This window comes from Macrotis lagotis, chromosome 4 (genome assembly GCF_037893015.1).
Source record: "Macrotis lagotis isolate mMagLag1 chromosome 4, bilby.v1.9.chrom.fasta, whole genome shotgun sequence".
Classification (NCBI taxonomy): domain Eukaryota; kingdom Metazoa; phylum Chordata; class Mammalia; order Peramelemorphia; family Peramelidae; genus Macrotis; species Macrotis lagotis.
The window spans coordinates 116,767,924-116,787,431 of record NC_133661.1 but is presented as its reverse complement, the minus strand read 5'-3'; the positions used below and the strand labels follow the sequence as shown (position 1 = coordinate 116,787,431).

The 19,508-nt window shown below is 39.9% G+C and overlaps 1 protein-coding gene across 4 annotated transcripts in view; it reads right to left on the bottom strand.

The window, feature by feature from the left end:
* TM6SF1 (transmembrane 6 superfamily member 1) overlaps window positions 1–17,614 on the bottom strand; it is a 41,956-nt gene extending 24,342 nt beyond the window's left edge. For 2 of the 4 annotated variants that reach the window (XM_074233970.1, XM_074233969.1), the window contains exons 1-3: window positions 17,456–17,595; window positions 8,730–8,833; window positions 3,793–3,890 (exon numbers count right to left, since the gene is read on the bottom strand). In XM_074233970.1, coding sequence (XP_074090071.1) covers window positions 3,793–3,890; window positions 8,730–8,833; window positions 17,456–17,547 — 294 coding nt within the window. In that variant the 5' untranslated portion in view covers window positions 17,548–17,595. Of the gene's footprint in view, window positions 1–3,792; window positions 3,891–8,729; window positions 8,834–17,455 lie in introns of those variants that run through there. The other 2 variants (XM_074233968.1, XM_074233972.1) reach the window with 2 other exon arrangements.
* Window positions 17,615–19,508: the final 1,894 nt, after the last annotated feature.

Below are 19,508 nucleotides of genomic sequence, written 5' to 3'. Positions count from 1 at the left end.
TGCAGAATGAGAGCTGAGTCTGGAAGTAAGTCAGGAAACATAAGAGGTGGAGATAAACTGACAGAGTTGGGAGAGAACCCAATGTGAAGGAGGTGGAGAACTATGGTTCAGGAACTCCAAGTAAGCTAGAATAGCTAGCTCATAGAGTACATGGAGGAGAATCCAGAATAGGGAGAAAGATAGGAAGATCTATGAAGGGCTTTAAATGCCAAATGCGATTTTTTACATTTTTACAAAGCATACCTCAGTATACAGTATGAAAAAAAATATAGAAAAAATTTCTCCAAAAAGGTCTTGGGGGGAAGGGAAAGAGTATATTCTTTCTGGCCCTACCTCAGTCTCTAAGAGGGTGGGCAAAAACATTAGCACAATTCCTACATAGCATTGGTTCCATCAAGGCCACATTCATGTGTAGCATGACTTGTAGATGAGTCTTGTCTCAGCTTCCACTGGCCTTGGTCCAACAGGCCAGTCCTTGCTCCTCAGGCCACTGATGCTGAGATGACCTTGAAACCTGGCTAGGGCAGGGAAGTCCTCACAAAGTATCAGAGGTTCCAATCTCTCTCTCTCTCTCTCTCTAGAAGTGGGAAGCAAGCTTCATAAGCAAGTCCCTGGAATTGTGTTCGAGTGTATTGGTCATATCTTTTCAAACTTGTCTTTACAATACTGTTGTTAGCATATAAATTTTTCTCTTTATTCTGCTCACTTCATTTCATGTATGTCTTTCATGCATGTCTTACCAGTAAACAGAAGAGTTTGAGTCGAGAGGTAACAGGAAACCCAGAAGCTCATTGAACAGAGGGTCATTATCATCAGGCCCACACTTTAGGAAAGCCACCTTGGCAGGTTAAATAGAGGATGAACTGGACTTGAGGCCAGGAGCCAGTTAGGTATAAGTACTTGAATTACAGTTATGTTTTATAAATGAAGACATATAATTAAGATGTTACAAAGATAGAAAGAAGATTTGGCAACAAATTGGGTATGTTGAATGAATAAGGAGTCAAGTAAGATGGTGATGTTGTTGGGCAAGTTGACTGAAGATGGTGGTTATGGAAGTTTAGAAGAGAGGCTTTTGTGGGAAAGATAATAAGCTCTGTTTTGGAATTGTTGAGTTTAAATATCTATGGAATGTTCAGTTAGAAATAATCTAACCAGCAGTTGGTGATGAGAGATAATACAAAAAAAAGAGAGAAACTAGGGCTGGTAAAAACATTTATCAAGGGCCCAATGTTTGCCAGGGACTGATAAAAGATGAGAATATTGAAGAGAAAAATTAAGACAGTCCCTCAAGGAGCTTACATCCTAATAGAAGAAAATAATCTACCAAAGGAAGCTGAAAAGGGGAGGAGTTGGGGACTCCAAAGGCATGGTATTCCTGGAGTCAAAACTAAATAAGGCAGCTGTTGGAAAATGAAGAGTACAGATGGAAAGTCCCAGGCCCACTAAAAGGACTTTACTGTCTGTTTTCCAATCAGGGGGGACAGGCAGTGGAGGGTGCAGAGAAGGTGTTGAGTATCAAAGCTAGATTAATCTCCATGACGACCAAGCAGAGCAGCTGATGGAAAATGAAGAGTGGATCTGGGAATTCTCTGAATAGGGATAATAAGTGAACCCATGGTAACCAATGAGATCACCAAATATGACAGCACAGAGCAAAAAGACAAAAGCGTCTAGGACATATCCATGTGTCCATGGTTACAGGGCTTTATGTGGATGAAGAACCAGCAAAGGAGATTGAGAAGAGTCAGGGGAGAATCAGAAGGCAGCAGTGTCACAAAAACTTAGAGAGTTCATCCAGATGAACAAGATGATCAGGAGTACAGGGAGGTTAAAGAAGGATGAGAATAGGTCATTAACTTGGACAATCAAGAGCTCTCTTGGTAACTTCAGAGAAAGCGGTTTCAGTTGGATAATAATGATATTTGTCCTTCATTATCAAAGAAGACCATGCTATCAGGGAGGTGATGCCATGAAAAGCATGTGAATTGGATTTGAGCGAGGGTGTGCTATGCTAAGTCACCAGTCTCACTATCTTCCAGAGTCATCTGGGTCTAGTGGCTAAATATGAATCAGGATGACTGGAGATAGCCCTGGATGTGAGGCATAAGGGTTAAGTGACTTGTCCGAGGTCACACAGTTAGTAAACGTCAAGTTTCTGAGGCAGGATTCAAACTCCTGTCTTCCTGATTTCAAGGCCAGTGCTTTAATCCTCTGCACCACCTTGCTACCCCAATTGAATAAAAAGGTCAGAATCAGCTCCTTGGAGGACTAAGAAGAGAGTGAGAGGAAAGAAAGTAGAAGATAATCATTGCACTTGGTAGACTTTCATTTCTATTCTGCTACCTATACAGTACAGCATTGAGTGCTAGGACTACAAAGGCAAAGACAAAATCTAGTCCCTAAACTTGAGGATTTTACAAAGACTAAGTCATCAGTGAGGAGACAGGCTTGAGGTTTTTTGGCTTGTTTGTTTCTCCCCATTGTAGTCACCATAACATGGCCCAGGAACACAAATCTGCTACTGCTTCTGATATTGTTTCTGTTGTGTCCATTTTTCCTGCTGGTGAAGGAGCTTGACGGTGACTATGTCTTTTTGAACTTAAAGAGGTCAGAAAAGCAAGCCACAAAGGCCAAATTCATGATGGGTTTTGCAGTAAGGCAATCAAACATCAGCACTCTGAAGAATGCCCTTGTGGACTCAAACCAGTAACATTAAGAATCGTTCAGTGGCTATGACACATTTGGACATTAATTTTGGGAACCAAAGCTATGTAGAAAACTTCATTAAGTCTGATCCCACACTCCCTAGGGACTAAGGAGAATATCCCCAACCACTAAAAGTAAATATTGTTACTCTGTATTTGCTTCTTCAAAGTAAATGCCCCTTTGTAAAAATCTAATTGATGCTAACTGGTAAAGTGGAACTGGAATGATAATTACTAGCAGCTGACAGTAGGAAGATGAACAGAAGTAGCTGCAGCCTGGAAAAACAATTCAAAGAAAAATGACCAAACAGGGAGGCTAGAGACAGAGAAATATCTCCAATTTGTGCTAGAATTTTCTTGAGTCTTCATGAGTTTGGTTCTAGCTGTCCTTCACATCCTCCTTTCCCAAATTCTCTAAGAAATGTAAAAATTATAAAGAAACAAATATTTGTCTTGAGTAAGTTTCCACCTGTGCATGTAGGTCTAACAGGGAGCTGGAAGAGGTAACCTTTTCCAAGTATCCATAAGCATAATTAGCCACTTACAAGCTTTTAAGTGCTTTCTATATGCATTTCTTAAGCACTCTTTGACACTGTAATAAATGTAAATAGATGAGTTATTAATGATAAAGAAACAAATATTGATCACATTAATTGCAAATCAGTATTTAGTGATATTGGAAAGTGAAGAGAGAGTCTTAGGAATTCAATGTTGAAAGAATTACCACCTATTTTCCAGCCCTTACTCTGATTTTGTCTATATAGAAACTGCCTATGGCAGTCACCTAAAATATATTATTGCATGCTCACTTATATGGGTTAGGATATTTGTGACATGTGTTTGTGGTCATATTTTTAAATATACCTGGGAAAAGGGAACAGCTAGGTAGGGTAGTTATTAGAGCACTGGCCCTGGAGTCAGGAGGACCTGAGTTCAAATACAACCTCAAACACTTAATAATTGCCTGGCTGTGTGACCTTGGGCAAGTCATTTTGCCCCATTGCCTTAAATAAATTTTTTAAAAAAGAAAAAGCATATACTTAGGGAAAGATTTAGGTTTAACAAATATAAAAAGATAACTTACCTCTTTCAAATAATATGTCATGAATCCATCAATTATACCATCTTGTTCAAGTCCTATAATAAGGTTCACTACACTGGTAAAAGCAAATACTGCATAAACTAAAAAAAAAAACAGTAATTAAAAATTCTCAGAATATTATCAGATTTGTATTATCTAATAAAAATGGAACAATCCAAAAGAACTATCACTAAGACACTATGGAAAGTATTGACATAGACCAATGGAGTATTGTATATTAAAACAAAAATAAAGCACATGTGGATACAATGTTACACAGGAATTCACTCACCCAGAAATCCATCCATAGCAAAATCAAAATAAAATTTTTCTCAAAAAATAATACTCTCTTAATAGTCAAAAATACTGTGATGAACAAGCATTCAAATCCATTGCTAAATTAATACTTGTCTGATTCCCTGCTTCGCTGCCAAAAATAACAAATTTTTAAGTTATTTGTAGCTAATCTTAGTAAAAACCTCACTAAGATAGACTACAACGTTATAGCTCTGCCTCATGAAGGTTCAACTCCATATTCTTTCCTTAATCCACAGGATTATTAATTTAGAGCTGGAGGGGATTTGAAAGGCCACCAATCCAACCCTCTTGTTTTACAGATAAGGAAACTAAGACTCAGATACATTGAGCAATTTGCCCAAGTTCACTTAAGGATAGAAAGGAGCACAGCCAGAATCTGAAGCCATTCAAATGCAATAACTTTCTCTTCACTGCTTGAAGTTCTGCCTCTTCTCTTAAAGCAATGCTCATCTGATATAACAAGTATACTTGGGAAACAATGACCAATTGCATCCTGGGCAAAATACCAAATCACAAATATTGAATGACTGGTTATATAAAAGTTATTATCTGTTCATTTCTCATTAAAATATTTGCCAACATTTCTGCTAACATGAGTATTTCCTACATATAGACAGGGGACTGTGTATAATTGTTAGCCTTGGGCTCTTTACTCTAGTACCACACCCTTTGGGGCTCATCCTCCAGCTCCTACTCATAGTCAGGATGGGTCTCCAAAAGGAAAACATTTTCTCCCCTCAGGATTCTAGAGATAACTCTGAAGTGGGGAATAGTTTTTAATAATTTTGCTTGTGAGGACTCATTGGTATGCCAGTGAATATAAATTAACTGGTTGAAATAAATTAGCCAGCCAAAGTTAATTAGCAGGTATCAGAGTAAGGAGCACCTTGTTAGTTACATTAATAGGGGTTGAGGGGTAGGGGGTCACCTCTCTGATGCTCTTCCTTCCTAGTTAATATTTGCTATCTTCAACAAATCAACTTGAGTCTTTTTGGCAAAGTCCATAGTCCTAAATCTTGTACAGCTCTCTAGTGACATGGAGAAGTTCCAACATTATACTTTTTTTTAATATCTCCAGTAGTAATAAAGGAGTTTTGGGGAAAGTACAAGTGACCTAATTCATAAAGAATGTGGAGATATTTTCCATTCTTCTAAATACACGATAATACAATTTAACAAGCATAATTTTAAATGAAGACACACATATAGTGGGCTCATCAGATTTATATATAAAATGAAACTGGAAGGGAACATGCTATATAGTGTTTTAACAATACTGGGAGGTAGATGTTATATTATTATCCCCATTTGACAAATGAAGAACCTGAGGCAGGCAGAGTAAGCCACTTAGTAAAAGTAAACCAGCTAGTGAGTGAGGCAAGATTTGACACAGGTCTTTCTAACTCCAAGTGTAGCACTGTACTCTTTAAATCACCAGCTACAAAGAAATAAAAATTTTTAATCTAGTTTATTAATGATAAATATAGTCTTAGACATGTATACCAAAAAAAACCCCCAATGGCATAAATATAGTATGGGAGAGGTTGTTAGAGGCATAAATTAAAAAGACCTAAAAGAACCATCAAAAAAGATAGTAATAGGGGCAGCTAGGTGGCACAGTGGATAGAGCATGGGCCCTGAGGTCAGGAGTACCTGAGTTCAAATCCCGCCTCAGATACTTAATAATTACCTATCTGTGTGGCCTTGGGCAAGCTACTTAACCCCATTTGCCTTGCAGGAAAAAAAAAAAGATAGTAATCACACACACACAAACACAGCTTGAAAGAAGAGACATGAGAAGAAAATTCCATACCTCTGTTTACAGAGGTAGAAGGTTCACTATTATTGTACTCTGCATGTATTTTCCTTTTTTTATACTTTAATAAATACTATTTGTTATATAAGATGGCTCTCAGGAAGGGTTACTGAGGGGGAAAGGAAAGTTATAAAAAGGCAATAAAAGTTTATTTCAAGAAAAACAAAAAACTTAAGCATCTTTGTGGAGTGAAAGCTAAACATGAGGAAAAAGTGTGACTTGGCAACTAAAATTTCTAATACAATCTTGAGTATTCTAAATAATTGCTATTGTGAAACAACTAGAAATGATAGCATATAAAAATAAGATGAAGGAACTGAGAATGTTTACCTTGGAAAAGAGGAGACTTGGGGGTAGCTCATCAACTCTTATCAGTGTCTAGATGATTATCTTTATTTAGATGATTCACAGACCTATAGAACAGGCATCAGTCTCTTTCCTAAGCTCCAGTCCCACATCAACAACTGTCAATTGTGCATTTCCAATCAGATATCTTGAAGACATCAATATGTCCAAAATAGACTTCATCATCTTCTCTCCAAACCCACCCTCTTTGAAGCTTCCCCATTTCATTCAAGACTGTCCTATTTCTAGTCCCAGTTTTATTATTTTGATGTTACCTTTGAGTTCTGACACTCCCTCACTCAGTAAATTCAATTAGTTACCAAATCTTGCCATTTCTACTTCTACAACAAGTCCAACATCTGTACCCTTCTCATTACTCCCAAGACTACCCCATTAATGTAGATCCTCAGTCACCTCTCTCCTGGACTGTTACAAGTAGATTTATTTTACTGAGGCCCAAAAAATAGAGCTGGGTACAAGTAATGAAGAGGTAGAATTGGCTCTCCAATGGGGGGGGGGGGGGGACTATGTAAGTAATAGTTACAGCTGTCCCTAAATGGAATGGGCTAAAATAGGAGATAGTAAGCTACCATCACTCAAAGTCTTCAGAAGTAGAGATGGGATTGACCATTTGTCAGGATGTTATGGAGGGGATATAGTTTTAGACTGATAGTTTAAAAGGTTTCTTGCAGGTCTATAGTTTAATGTAGTTCAGGGGTTATTTTTTTAAATGTCAAGGTCTCTTTAAACCCCTCCCCTTCTTTGGTAGGCTAAGAACTCCTCCTCAAAACAATGCATTTAAATACATAAAATACATAGGATTATAAAGGAAACCAATTATGTTGAAATGCAGTTGTCAATTTTTTTAAAATAAGTTTATGGAGGCAGCTGGGTAGTATAGTAAATAGTATCAACCCTAGAATCAGGAAAATCTGCATTCAAACACTCACTCAGATGCTCACTAGTTATTTACTCCGGACAAGTCACTTAGCCCTGACTGCCTTCCCCACCCCCCAAAATAATAAAAAAAATATTTAAAAAAAATAAAATCAAGTTCATTGACCTTAGTTTAAGAATCCAGTGTGATAGGAAGCTAGCTTCAGAACCAGGATCATCTGGGTTCAAGTCCCACTTCTGACACAAGATTTCTGCATGACACTGGGCCAATTACTTAACCTCTCAGTTTTTTAGGAATCTCTCTGTGGCTATAGGTTGCAGATTTAATCTGCATCCCTATTATAAGACCAGAAAGCTAAGTAAATGGAGGCATTGGAAATCAAACTCAGGTCTTCTGATTCCAAGTCCAGAGTTCCAGTATTCTGCTAAAACATGAAATATCAAAAAAAATTAAAAATATAAAAGCTTAATCTCCACCAAAGAGGGGGAAATTTGCATCCCCTATAGTCTAAAATCAGAGAGAGAGAGCATGATCAAATAGAAAGAATAATTCAGTAGAAATCAAAAAGATATTGGCTCTGGGCCCAGCTCTAACACTCACTCATTAGGTGACTTTGGACAAGTCACGAATGTCATTAGACTTCAGTTACTCATTTATAAAATGAAGGGTGATAAGCTGGATGCTTAAAGCTTTAGAAATAATCCAAATAATAATAGATGGAATACCTTTGTGCTATGAAAAATGAGAAGGATGGTTTCATAGAAATTTGGGAAGACCTATGATGCAAAGTAAAGTGAGTGGGACTAGAAGAATATTAGACATAGTAACAGCAATATTGTAATGGTGATAGACTGTGAAAAATTTAGCTAATCTGATCAATACAATGTTCTAAGACAATTCTGAAGGACTCATGATGAGAAACATTATCTTCCTTTAGAGAGAGAACTGATGAACTCTTAGGGCAAATTGAAGTATAATTTTCTCACTTTGTTTTTCTTGCTTTTTTAAAGTTTGGCTAGTATGGGAATACATTTTTTATGATTTCACAAGTATAACTGATATCATACTGATTGCCTATTCCATGAGTGGGGGAAAGGGCTAGAGGGAGGGCAAAAATTTAAAACAAAAAAAATTTAAATGCTACTAATTTTTTTAAATGAAAAAAAGAAACAATTCTTGCATTTGTATATTTGTCTTTCCCATTCCCCTTTCTCCCTCTGACCATTCTTGGTTCTTCCATTTGTCCTTCTACATCACTGTTCTCTTTTTTTCCTCCCTAGTTAAGTGATTTGGGAAACCACTTAGGTTTATTTGCACAACTGCCAAAGTCTAAGTACTTTAACCAAATACCTTCTGGTTGCCTTATGGTAATCAATACATAGGGTATAGAATGGCAACCCATCAATAATTATGAAATTTCCTATTACCACTGGCAGAAGGAGCATATATTTCTGATGTTTACTAAAATATTTTTATACCAATTTTAAATGATGTGAAAAATCATTAACAAGTAATGAGAAATATGAGTTTTAGCAGAAAATTTTCTATCCCATTGATACCTACCATAAAACAGGGGATCTCTAGGTGGTTTTCTCTTCACAAGGGCACGAGCCAACACAGCTACAATGAGCAGAACCAAAACACCAGCCACTACAATTGCCCAGGAACTAGAAAAACAAAAACATGGAAGTTGAGTCACTATCAAAGTAAACATTCTCATGCTACTGCTAGAAATTTCCTAGTCAGTTAAATACATTCTCCCAAATAATGCTGTTCCACTGTTTGTTTAATGTAGACTATTAGGTGTGGCATACTTCTCTAAGGAGATCAAGTCTTTGGCACAACTGTTGGTTGGTGGTAGAACCTGAAAACATCTGGCTGGCTCAGTATAAGTGATTCTGTTGGAGAGTACTTTAGAGTTACGATGTATTTCTATATGTATTATTCCATCTCTATGATAATCCTGTCAAGTTGGTTAAGTAGTATTATTATTACTCACATTCTACTATCCCTGGGACAAGACTCTGCTGCTTTGCCCATTCTCAGATCCAGGTTGCAATCTGGGCCCCAATACTACCATAAAGCAGCAGGGAACCCTCCTCACAGCTCCAAGTCAGAGGAGAGTGCTTGTGGTCATACACAGACCAGAGCACAGACTAGGAGAGCAGTCAGAGCCTCTCATAAAACCATGGAGAAATTAAGGTCTTGGGGGGGGGTCTCAAAAACTTTGGAAGTGCTTTAAAACCATAGGCTGAGGAAATGCATAAATAACAGAAAAATTGGGAAGAGACCAATGAGGAGAAAAAATGACTTTAAAAGCAGAACTGGCCAGTTGAAAAAGGAGATTAAAAAAAGATCTCTAAAGAAAATAATTCCTTCATATGAGGAATGGAACTAAGGGAAGCTGATGACTTTGTGAGAAATCAAGAAACAATAAAACAAGGGGCAGCTAGGTGGTTCAGTGTATAGAGCACTTGCCCTGCAGTCAGGAGTACCTGAGTTTAAATGTGGCCTCAGACACTTAATAATTACCTAGCTGTGTGATCCTGGGCAAGTCACTTAGCCCTATTGCCTTAAATTTTTAAAAAAGGAAACAATAAAAGAAAACCAAAATGAAGAAAATGTGAAATATCTCATTGAAAAAACAACTGATGTGGAAAACATATCCAAGAGAAAGCATTTAAAAATTATTGGGCTATCTGAAAGTCATGACCAGGAAAAGAGTTTGACTTCAGAAATTCTCCAGGAAAATTGCCCTGATATCCTAGAAGCAGTGGGTAAAAATAGAAATTGAGGGAATCTACTGATCACCTTCTGAAAGAAATCCCCCTCAAACAAACTCCCAGGAATATTATAGTCAAATTCCAAAACTTCCAAGTCAAAGAGAAAATATTTCAAACATCCAGAAAGAAACAATACAAATATAAAGTCAAGATTACATAGAATTTGGCAGCATCTACACATTAAGGGCTTGTAAGGTTTGGAATATCATATTCCAGAAGGTAAAAGAGCTTGGATTACAACCAAAAATCAACTACCCAGCAAAATTGAACATTTTCTTCCAGGGGAAAAGATAGACATTCAATGAAATAGAGGACTTTCAGATTTTCCTATGGAAAAGAGCAGAGTTGAAGAGAAAGTTTGATCTCCAAGTACAGGACTCAGGTGAAGCATAGAGATGGTGGATGAGAAGGACTAATTATGAGGAACTTAATGAAGTTGAACTGTGCGTATTCCTGCATAAGAAGAAGATACTGATAACTCATATGAACCTTATCATTTAATAGAGCAGTTAGAAGGAACATATATAGACAAGGAACAGGAAGGAGCAGAATATAATGGAATAATATGGTATGAAGATGGAGTCAATGGATGACAAAGTACTGGGAGAAAGGGAAAAGAGAGGTAGAATGGGCTAAGATATTTCACATAAAAGAGTCAAGAAAGTGCTTTTGCAATGGAGTGGAAGGGGGAAAGGTGAGGGGGAATGAGTGAGCCTTCATTTTGATCAGAAATGGCTCAGAGAGGTAATAACATACACACTCAACAGGGTATAGAACTCTATCTTACCCTAGAGGAAAAAAGGAAAGGAAAGGGATAGGAGAAGGGAAATAGGGAGAGGGAAAGGGGTATAGGTGATAGAAGAGAGGGAAGATCATGGGAGAGGATAGTCATATACAATACACTTCTGAGGAGGGACAGGAGAAAGAGAACAGAATAAATGGGATGGGGAAGAATAGAATGAAGGGAAATACAGTTAACAATAGAAACTGTGGGGAAAGACAGTGAAACAACTTATCTGATGGACTTATGATAAAGAATGCAATCCATTCCAGAGACAGAGCAGATTATATCTGAACAGGTTAAAGTACATTTTTTTTCTCACTTTATTTCTCCTTAGGTCTCTATCTTTTTGGATGGAGGGGGATTTATGTTTACTTTCACAAGATTATCGTAATAATGTGAAAATAAATAAATAACTGTGAAATATATACTAATACTATTGATTCCATTTAATAACTAAAGAGCAGACAAAATTTTCTTTTATAGGGAACTGTCCTCATGTAATATCTCCAATAAGGCCTATTACTCCAAGTTGGTGACAAAACATAAGAAGTAAAGAAATCTTAGTTAGATTCCTGGAGGCTTTGAAAAAGGTTAAAACTTAAGCAAGAAAAGTATGAAGGAAAGAGGGTTAAAGGGCAAACCAAACTGGCTTCCATCCCTTTAGTGTTCTTGCCAAGGAAGGGGTTGGTCCAGAATTTTGAATAACAAACTGGTGCCCAATGGGCAACTGTTGCTGGGGAAAAACACATGATGAGTGCTAATGACCCCCAGGAAGATAAAAGATTGGGTCTATGTTTTGGTCACTGACTGTCATAAGTTACTCTTGAATGATCCTGCTCCCTATGTCAGACTCTTTTCCTCATCTGTAACTAGTCTGTATTCATGGGCAATAGATTTCACTTCAGGTGCTGTCTGGCCAAAGGACTAAGCTAGTCAAGTAAGGACATCAGGGAAATCGATGGGAACCAATAGACTCGTGGTAAAAGGGCCAGAGACCAAAAGCATGTCCTGAAAGCAGATAGAAGGAAAGGCCTGGGGAAAGTAACATGCTCAAACCCTACCCTTAAGAAACATGATCTAACTGAGGAAAAAAGTCAAAAACTCATGATACGTAAGCTATAACATAAGATTTAAATATCAATTCAAGAAAATAGATGTACAGAGTTTATAGAGGTAATATATATAAAAATAATTATGTGACTAATTGTCAAAGGAATTAGATAAATGTTAAGTATTATCTATAAAAGTTTAGAGGGTGAAGTAAAAATCATTGTGACCTGGGATAGTGAGAGAAAATTTAATGAAAGAAGTGAGATTTGAGTTGAGTCTTAAAGATGAGGGTCAGATAGAGATCATTAAAAACCAACTAGAGGCAGCTGAGTGGCACAATGGATGGAGCATCTACCCAGGAGTCAGAAGGATCTGAGTTGAGGTCCAACCTCAGACACTTAATAATTTCCTGGCTGTGGGACCTTAACCCCATTGCCTTGTAAAAATCCAAAAAAGAAAAAAGAAAAAAACAACTAGATAATTAAAAAGCTTTTGCACAAAGTCACTGTAACCAAAATCAAAAGAAATGTAGTAAATTGGGAAACAATTTTTACAATTAGTATTTCTGACAAATGATTCATTTCTAAAATATATAGAGAACTGAGTCAAATTTATATAAAAAAAGCCATTCCCCAATTGACAAATTGGTCAAAAGATATTCAAAGGCAATTTACAGGTGAAGAAATCAAAGCAATCCATAGTCATATGAAAAATTGCTCTAAATCATTACTGATTAAAACATCTCTGAGCTACTACCTCACACCTCTCAGTTTGGTCAATGTGACCAGAAAGGACAATGAGCAATGTTAGAAGGGATATGGGAAATCCCAGACACTAATGAATTGTTGGTGGAGCTGTGAACTCATCCAGCCTTTCTGGAGAGCAATCTGCAATTATGCCCAAAGGGCAATAATGTGCATACCCTTTGATCCAGCAATACCTCTACTGGGTCCATACCCTGAAGAGATCATGAAAGAGGGTAAAAACATCAGTTGTACAAAAATATTCATAGCAGATGAATGTAGTGGCAAAGAATTGGAAATCGAGGGAAAGTCCATCAACTGGGGCTGAGTGGCTGAACAAACTGTGGTATATGTACGTTATGGAATGCTATTGTTCTATTAGAAACCAGGAGGGATGGGATTTCAGAGAAGCCTGGAAAGACTTGCATGAACTGGTGCTGAGTGAGATGAGTAGAACCAGAAGAACATTGTACACCCTAACAGCAACATGGGGGTGATGATCACCTTAATGGACCTGCTGGTTCCATCAGTGAAATAATCAGGGATTAGGGTTTCTGAGACAGAAAATACCATTTGTATCAGAGAAAGAATCGTGGAGTTTAAACAAAGACCAAAGACTACTAACTTCAATTTTTTTAAAAAGAAGTTGTCTTATATACTACATAATTTTGCTATCTCTAATATTTTATTTTTTCCTTGAGGATACAATTTTTCTCTCAACATATTCAATTTTTATCAATGTATATCATAGAAACAATGTAGAGATTATCAGACTGCCTTCTGTGGGGGGAGGGGAAGGGGAGGGAAGAGAGGGTAGAGGAAAAAAGTGTTAAATTCAAAACCTTGCAAAGGAATGATGGGTGGAACCTACTATTGTGTATAACTGGAGAACAAATAAAATGTTTATATAAAAAAATGAGGATCAGAAGATGCAGAAGTGTATGGAAAAGGAGTGAATACAGAATTTGAAAGATGATAAGAAATAAGTGCTGCAAATCAGGTTTACTAAAATACATACTTCCTCAAAGCCAAAACTAATTTCATATTCTCTACCCTTAACAATTTTGCAACAGGCAAAACTGGTTAAGTGGAACAATGGATAGAGTACTGGGCCTGAAGTCAGGAAAATTCATCTTTCTGAGTTCAAATCCAGCCTCAGATACCTACTAGTAACCCTGTACAAGTCACTTAAACCTGTTAGCTTCAGTTTTCTCAATTGTAAATTGAACTGGTAAAAGAAATGGCAAACCACCCTCAAATCTTTGCAAAGAAAAATTCAAATGGGGTTACAAGGACTTGTAAATGATTGAACAACAACACTCTAAGATTACTAACGTTTTCATTATAATCCTCAATTTAACCAGGTTTCATTCTCTTTCCTTGAATTGTCCTACAATTCTGGGGACCCCCTTAACTCCCATAATTCCTAAAAGTATATTAGACCTTGTCTGTGTAAATGTAATTTTTCATGCTATTTACCACCATCAAGTAGAAGGTTAGGCAGCTATTGGGTATTTTTTTATCTTTGTATCTGAAAGGACTTGCACAGACTTAGTGAGCTAGAATGATCCCTGGAGGCCAACATTCTCATTTTACAAGACAGGCATTTAATGAATGTCTGTTGGACAAGACAGATGTAGCAGAACCAGACCATAAATGTGCTTTTTCTTTTTTTAAGCATACTGAAATAAACTTACTTATTTTAAATCTTCCCTATGTTAAAAAGATCTTTTCCATCAGCTAGCCACTCCTTAACTCCTAAAAAAAGAAAGTTAGCTCCATCTAGGGCAAGAAGTTGGAATAATGAATGATGAAAAGGAGGCAGTGTGGAAAAGCAAAGGGAGCCCATCTAAGACAGATGGTCCAGGCTCTAGTCCCAATGTGGTTACTAATTGGCTGCCTGCCTCTGTGAACTTCAGTTTCCCTCTCTGTAAAATTTGGGGTGGGGGGAGGGGAGAGTTGGTGATCTCTGAGGATGATCTCTGAGGACCTTTCCAGTCTTAGAATTCAATGCTGAAGTGAAGTTGGATAAAGTAGGCATGCTGCTAACCTTTGAATAGGTTTGAGAGCAGACAGTAGAATCCTCTGTGCATTATTAACAGCAGATAACTTAGGGAGTATACACTGTTTAAGTATGATTAAAACTCATATCATAAAATTTCAAATCATATCATAAAAATCATATCATAAAATTTCAAAACCAGAAGAGATTCACTCACTTCTGTGAGGCATTAGGAATATAGACTAGATAGTTAGATAGTTGAATAAACAAATAGATAAATGAATGAAAGAATGAAATAACTGTCTTCTGCCCTCAACCAGCCTATGAGTATAAACATGAGTACAGCAATGATCCCTTCAGGATCAAATATACAATCTTCCATAGGCTTTTAAAATCCTTCACTAGGTGGCCCCTTCCTACCTTTCCTATCTTCTTATACTTTATTTCCCTTAGTGGACAACCATATGCCTCTTCACTGTCCACTTATACTCTCCCCTCCCCAATAGTCCTCCCTGCTTTTCTCTACCTTCAAATTTCACCTTAAGGAAGAACCCCTTCCCAGTCCCCGCTTTCCTAGTACCTTCACTCTGAGATCATCTCCTAATTATACTCTCTTGGTCTGCCTCTCTCCATATATGTGTGTGTGTGTGTGTGTGTGTGTGTGTGTGTGTGTGCATTTTTACATTATATATAATCTATAGCTCTCTATGAGTATCTATATACACACATATATATCTATATCCATATGATCTATCTATAGATAGGTAGATAGGTAGATAGGTAGGTAGGTAGATAGGTAGATGACAGATAGACAGACAAACAGACAGATAGATAAATGGGTGGATCTTGTGTGTACCTAGTTTTTTTGTATGTTGTCTCCGTAATTAGAATGTGAACTTCTTGAGGCAGGCACCATTGTTTACCTTTGTTTCCCCAATCCTTAGCACAGTGCTGTAAATAGGAGGTACTAAATAAATGCTCATTTAACATGATGCAGATAACGATAATGATGATAAGGAAGGCGACCACTAACAACTGGAGCAGGGAGAGAAAGCTCCATGTAGGAAATGGCATTTCAGTTGAGCCTTGAAGGAAGACGAAAAGAAAAGGGGAGTTCCTTCCAGACAATGGGGATGGGCAAGAAGGAGAAGATAGCTTGTGCAAAGGCAAACATCATCCAGGTGATTTCTTAACTCATGTCCACGGATGGATTTGAACAGGAAAAAAAAAACATCTTAATTTACACTAACCTCTCACTGAAATTTAGCATATCCTTCAATGATTTAAACACATTATTCTGAACAGAGAAATATCAAAGTGGAGACTATTGATATGGATCTCATCATTTTCATCATGATCCATGATCTGGAAGATAGTGGATTCCTGCCTGTCAGAGAGGTCAGTGCTCTCTCCTCAGTATCCCACATAGAGCTCCCATTTTCTCCTCCTCCTCTTCTTCTTCCCCTTCTACCTTTCCTTTTTTCTTCTTCTCCTCCTCCTCCTCCTCCACCTCACTGGAGATGAAGCCTGAAGCCAAAACAAGTGGTAACTCCTGGTATGTAAGCATGGCTGACACAAAGGGACCACCAACCACAGTGAAATCCAGGAGCAGATTTTCAGTTTAAAGACTGGTCTGCAATTTCCTTAGTAGCAACAGTTTTGAGAAATACAATAATGGTCACTTCCTGCATGCTGATAGGAACTCATTTCTGGCACAGAATCAAAGTCTGCCCCAGGGGCAGAACTGGAACAATTTTTCTCCCAACCAGGGGCTGGCCAGGTGACATGAAACAATAAAGAGAATGTCCTCAGTTCTATCTCTATTTATTGGGTGACCTTGGGTATACTTGTTCTCTCTGGATCTCAGTTTCTTGGCATGTAAATCAAAGTGATTGGACTAGAACAACTCCATGATGATTCCAGCACTAATATTCTATGATTCTACTTGGTGCCCTCGGCTTCATTTGGAAGGTAGAGACAGTTTCCAGATTCCAGTTAAATTTAGTATTGTACTCAAATTCGTAACATCCCCTTGTCAAATAACACTATTTCATTACCATTGAAGTCTAGCCCCTACTTTTTTTTTTCAGAGCCTGTCTCCAAACTCTGCTCTTATGGCCTAAAAATAATTAGAATGTATTCTTATAACATAGAACCTATTGGCTGTCCAAGTGCTGATACTGTCTGGAAGATTAGACTTTAGTATTAGATTAGTATTTCCAGAGTGAGAGGGGATATAGATATTAAAATCATCTGGGCTGACCTCCTGTCTTTTACAGATGTGGGTCAGAGGGGTGAGGTGACTTATCCAAAGTCAGACAGCTAATTTGTAGCGGCGTTTGGCCCGGCACCCTTGGCTCCCAATAATCCAACAATCTTTCCACTGGCGTTGTTCACCACCTGTTTCTTAATGTGCCATAACTGGGATCTTTTAGCATCGCAGTTTTGGAACTGGAAGGAACTTGGGACTTAAGAGTCGAGAGGAACTAGTTTTCACCCCAGTTGGGCCACTTGATAACCAGGATGACCTTGGGCAGTCAATTAAATTAACTCTGTTTGCTCATCTGTAAAAATGGGGTCCCGACTAGATGACTTCTATGATTCCTTCCAGCCCTAAAATATTCTGAGTTTATGGCTCATCTTTTAGATGAGGGGAGTGGGGCTTATGAGGATTAAGCGACTTAAGCCAAGGTCACACTCGCAGGTGGAAGGCGAGGGTAGGTGGGGGGAACCTAAAGCTCCCTCTGCCCCCCACGAATGGAGGGGGCCCACGCCCCAAAGCTGCGGGGATGGCCGGGCCGGGAGTCGGCGCCGTCCGGAGTTGGCGCTGCCCGCACGCAGGAGCTGCCCTGTGTCCCAGCGCAGAGCGGCGGCTGCCCCCCACCCCCGGGTCCCGCGCCCCCGGCCCACCCCGCGGGGCCACTCACTCGCGCGGAGCCGCCAGGTGGTTGAAGACGTAGGTGGCGGGGATGGCGGAGAGCGACAGCACGAAGACGCCGGTGGCCGCAGACGCGCTCATCTCCGCCGGGGCCGCTGGCCGGCCTTCAGCGCATCCCGCCGCCGCCGGGGCCGCCTGGGCGCGGCCGCCCCTCGCTTCCTGCCGCGCGCCCCAGTCCCCGCTGCCGAGCGCGCCGGCGGCCGCCTCCTCCCCTGAACTCGGCCGAGCTTCCGCCGGGGCGCGCGTCTCCCCGGGGCGCCCCACCCCGTCCGCCCGCCCGGGCCCGCCAGCCGCGGCGCCTCCGACGCCCGGCTCCCGAGGCCACGGGGGCACCATGAGCCCCGACGCCCGGGGCGGCGACCCTCCCTGGGCCGGCGGCAGAGGCGGAGGGGACGTGAGGGCCGCGACGGGGCGGGGCCGAAGGAGGCTGGGGGGCCCCCCAAGCTGAGCCCCTGGCCGGGAGGGCCCTGGGCCCCACCCCCACCCCCACCCACAACCTAGACCCGGGGGGAAACTCCTGCATCAAGACCCAGTCCCGGCAGGTGGGAAGGCTTTAGCCGCAACGGGGCCGGTACTGGGGTCCCAAGAAAACCCCAGAGCGTGGGTAGAGCAGCACTGGAACCCGGGTCGCGGGACCCTTCGAGTCCTCTTGAAAGGGTACTCTCTAGTTACCACCCAAATGCTACCCAGAAGTTGTCCTAAGTTAAATTGGGACACCTGGGAAAGTCGCTCTCACCTCCATAGTACTTGATCTTTCCCCTCATGTTCTGGCACTGCAGACCTAGGTCAGTTCAACCCCCTCCTCTTCCCAAGGCCCACAGCTGAGTGCTACTGCTTCACACTCTCTTGGAGTCATTCACAAACTTCCTGTGCCCCAAATCTATCCTACCGTCATCCCTACTCCTAGCTTGGATTCCGCTACTCTAGCATTTCCAATATTGCCACTGTGAAGGGGTGACGGTGCGGCATCCCCAACTTACTGTAAAATAAAAGGGTTGAACTTGATGACCTCTGTGGTCCCTTCTAGCTCTAAATGCTTCAGTATCCTTAAACTCATAGAGTTTAGAGGTATAAAGAACCTTTGAGATCCAAGGAATCCAGAATGCAGCTAGATGATGCAGTGGATAGAGTACTGGCCTTTGGAGTCAGGAGGACAGGAATTCAAATCCACCTAGTTCTGATTCATATCTAGCCACTGGATCCAGATGACTCTGGAGGAGAAAGTGAGGTTGGTGACTTAGCACAGCACTTTCATTCAAATCCAATTAATGTGCTTGTCGTGGCATCACCTACCTGATATGGCCTTCTTAGAGTACAAAGGACAAATATCATCATAGAGAGCTAGAAAACAGAGACCTCAGATGTCATTTATTCTCACTTCCTCTTTTTACAAATGAAAAAAATGAGATCCACCATTAAAGTGACCTGCCCAAAGCTACCCAGGTCATAAAGAGCCGAGCATTCTTTCCACTGTACTTGGGTAACCCAATACCCTTGTTTTACAGATGAGGACACTGAGAACTGAAAAGCAGAATGATTTCCCTAAAATTGTATAGATATTAAATACCAAAGTTGGAATTCAAGCTTAGATCCTTTACTAGAATTCTTTCCTCTATAACACATCAATCTGTTTCTCCCCCTTCCCTGTACACCAGTACCTTTTAGGATCAGGCTAAAACTCAGACTGGTACTCAGGGTTGGCCCTTACCTATCCAGTCCTAAATTTCCTCTGCACTTCAATCATTCCAGTCTCTCCACTGTCTCCTGCATATCTATATCAGAATCATTCCCATCACACTGTCCCTACTCACTGCTGTTTTCCCAGTGGGTGTTTGGAAAGTTATCAGCAAAGAAAATAGTATGAATTGTACCCTTTCTTCTATTGCCTATCTCAAATCCTGCAAGAAGGTCCTTTTCAATTGCTATATCCTCAGTGAAAACTTCCTAACCAGAGTCAATTCTATAGGAAAGTTATATACTTCCCCTAAATCAATAACACCCTAGACAATGACTGGGAGACCATTGGAGAGGACAAAGGAAAG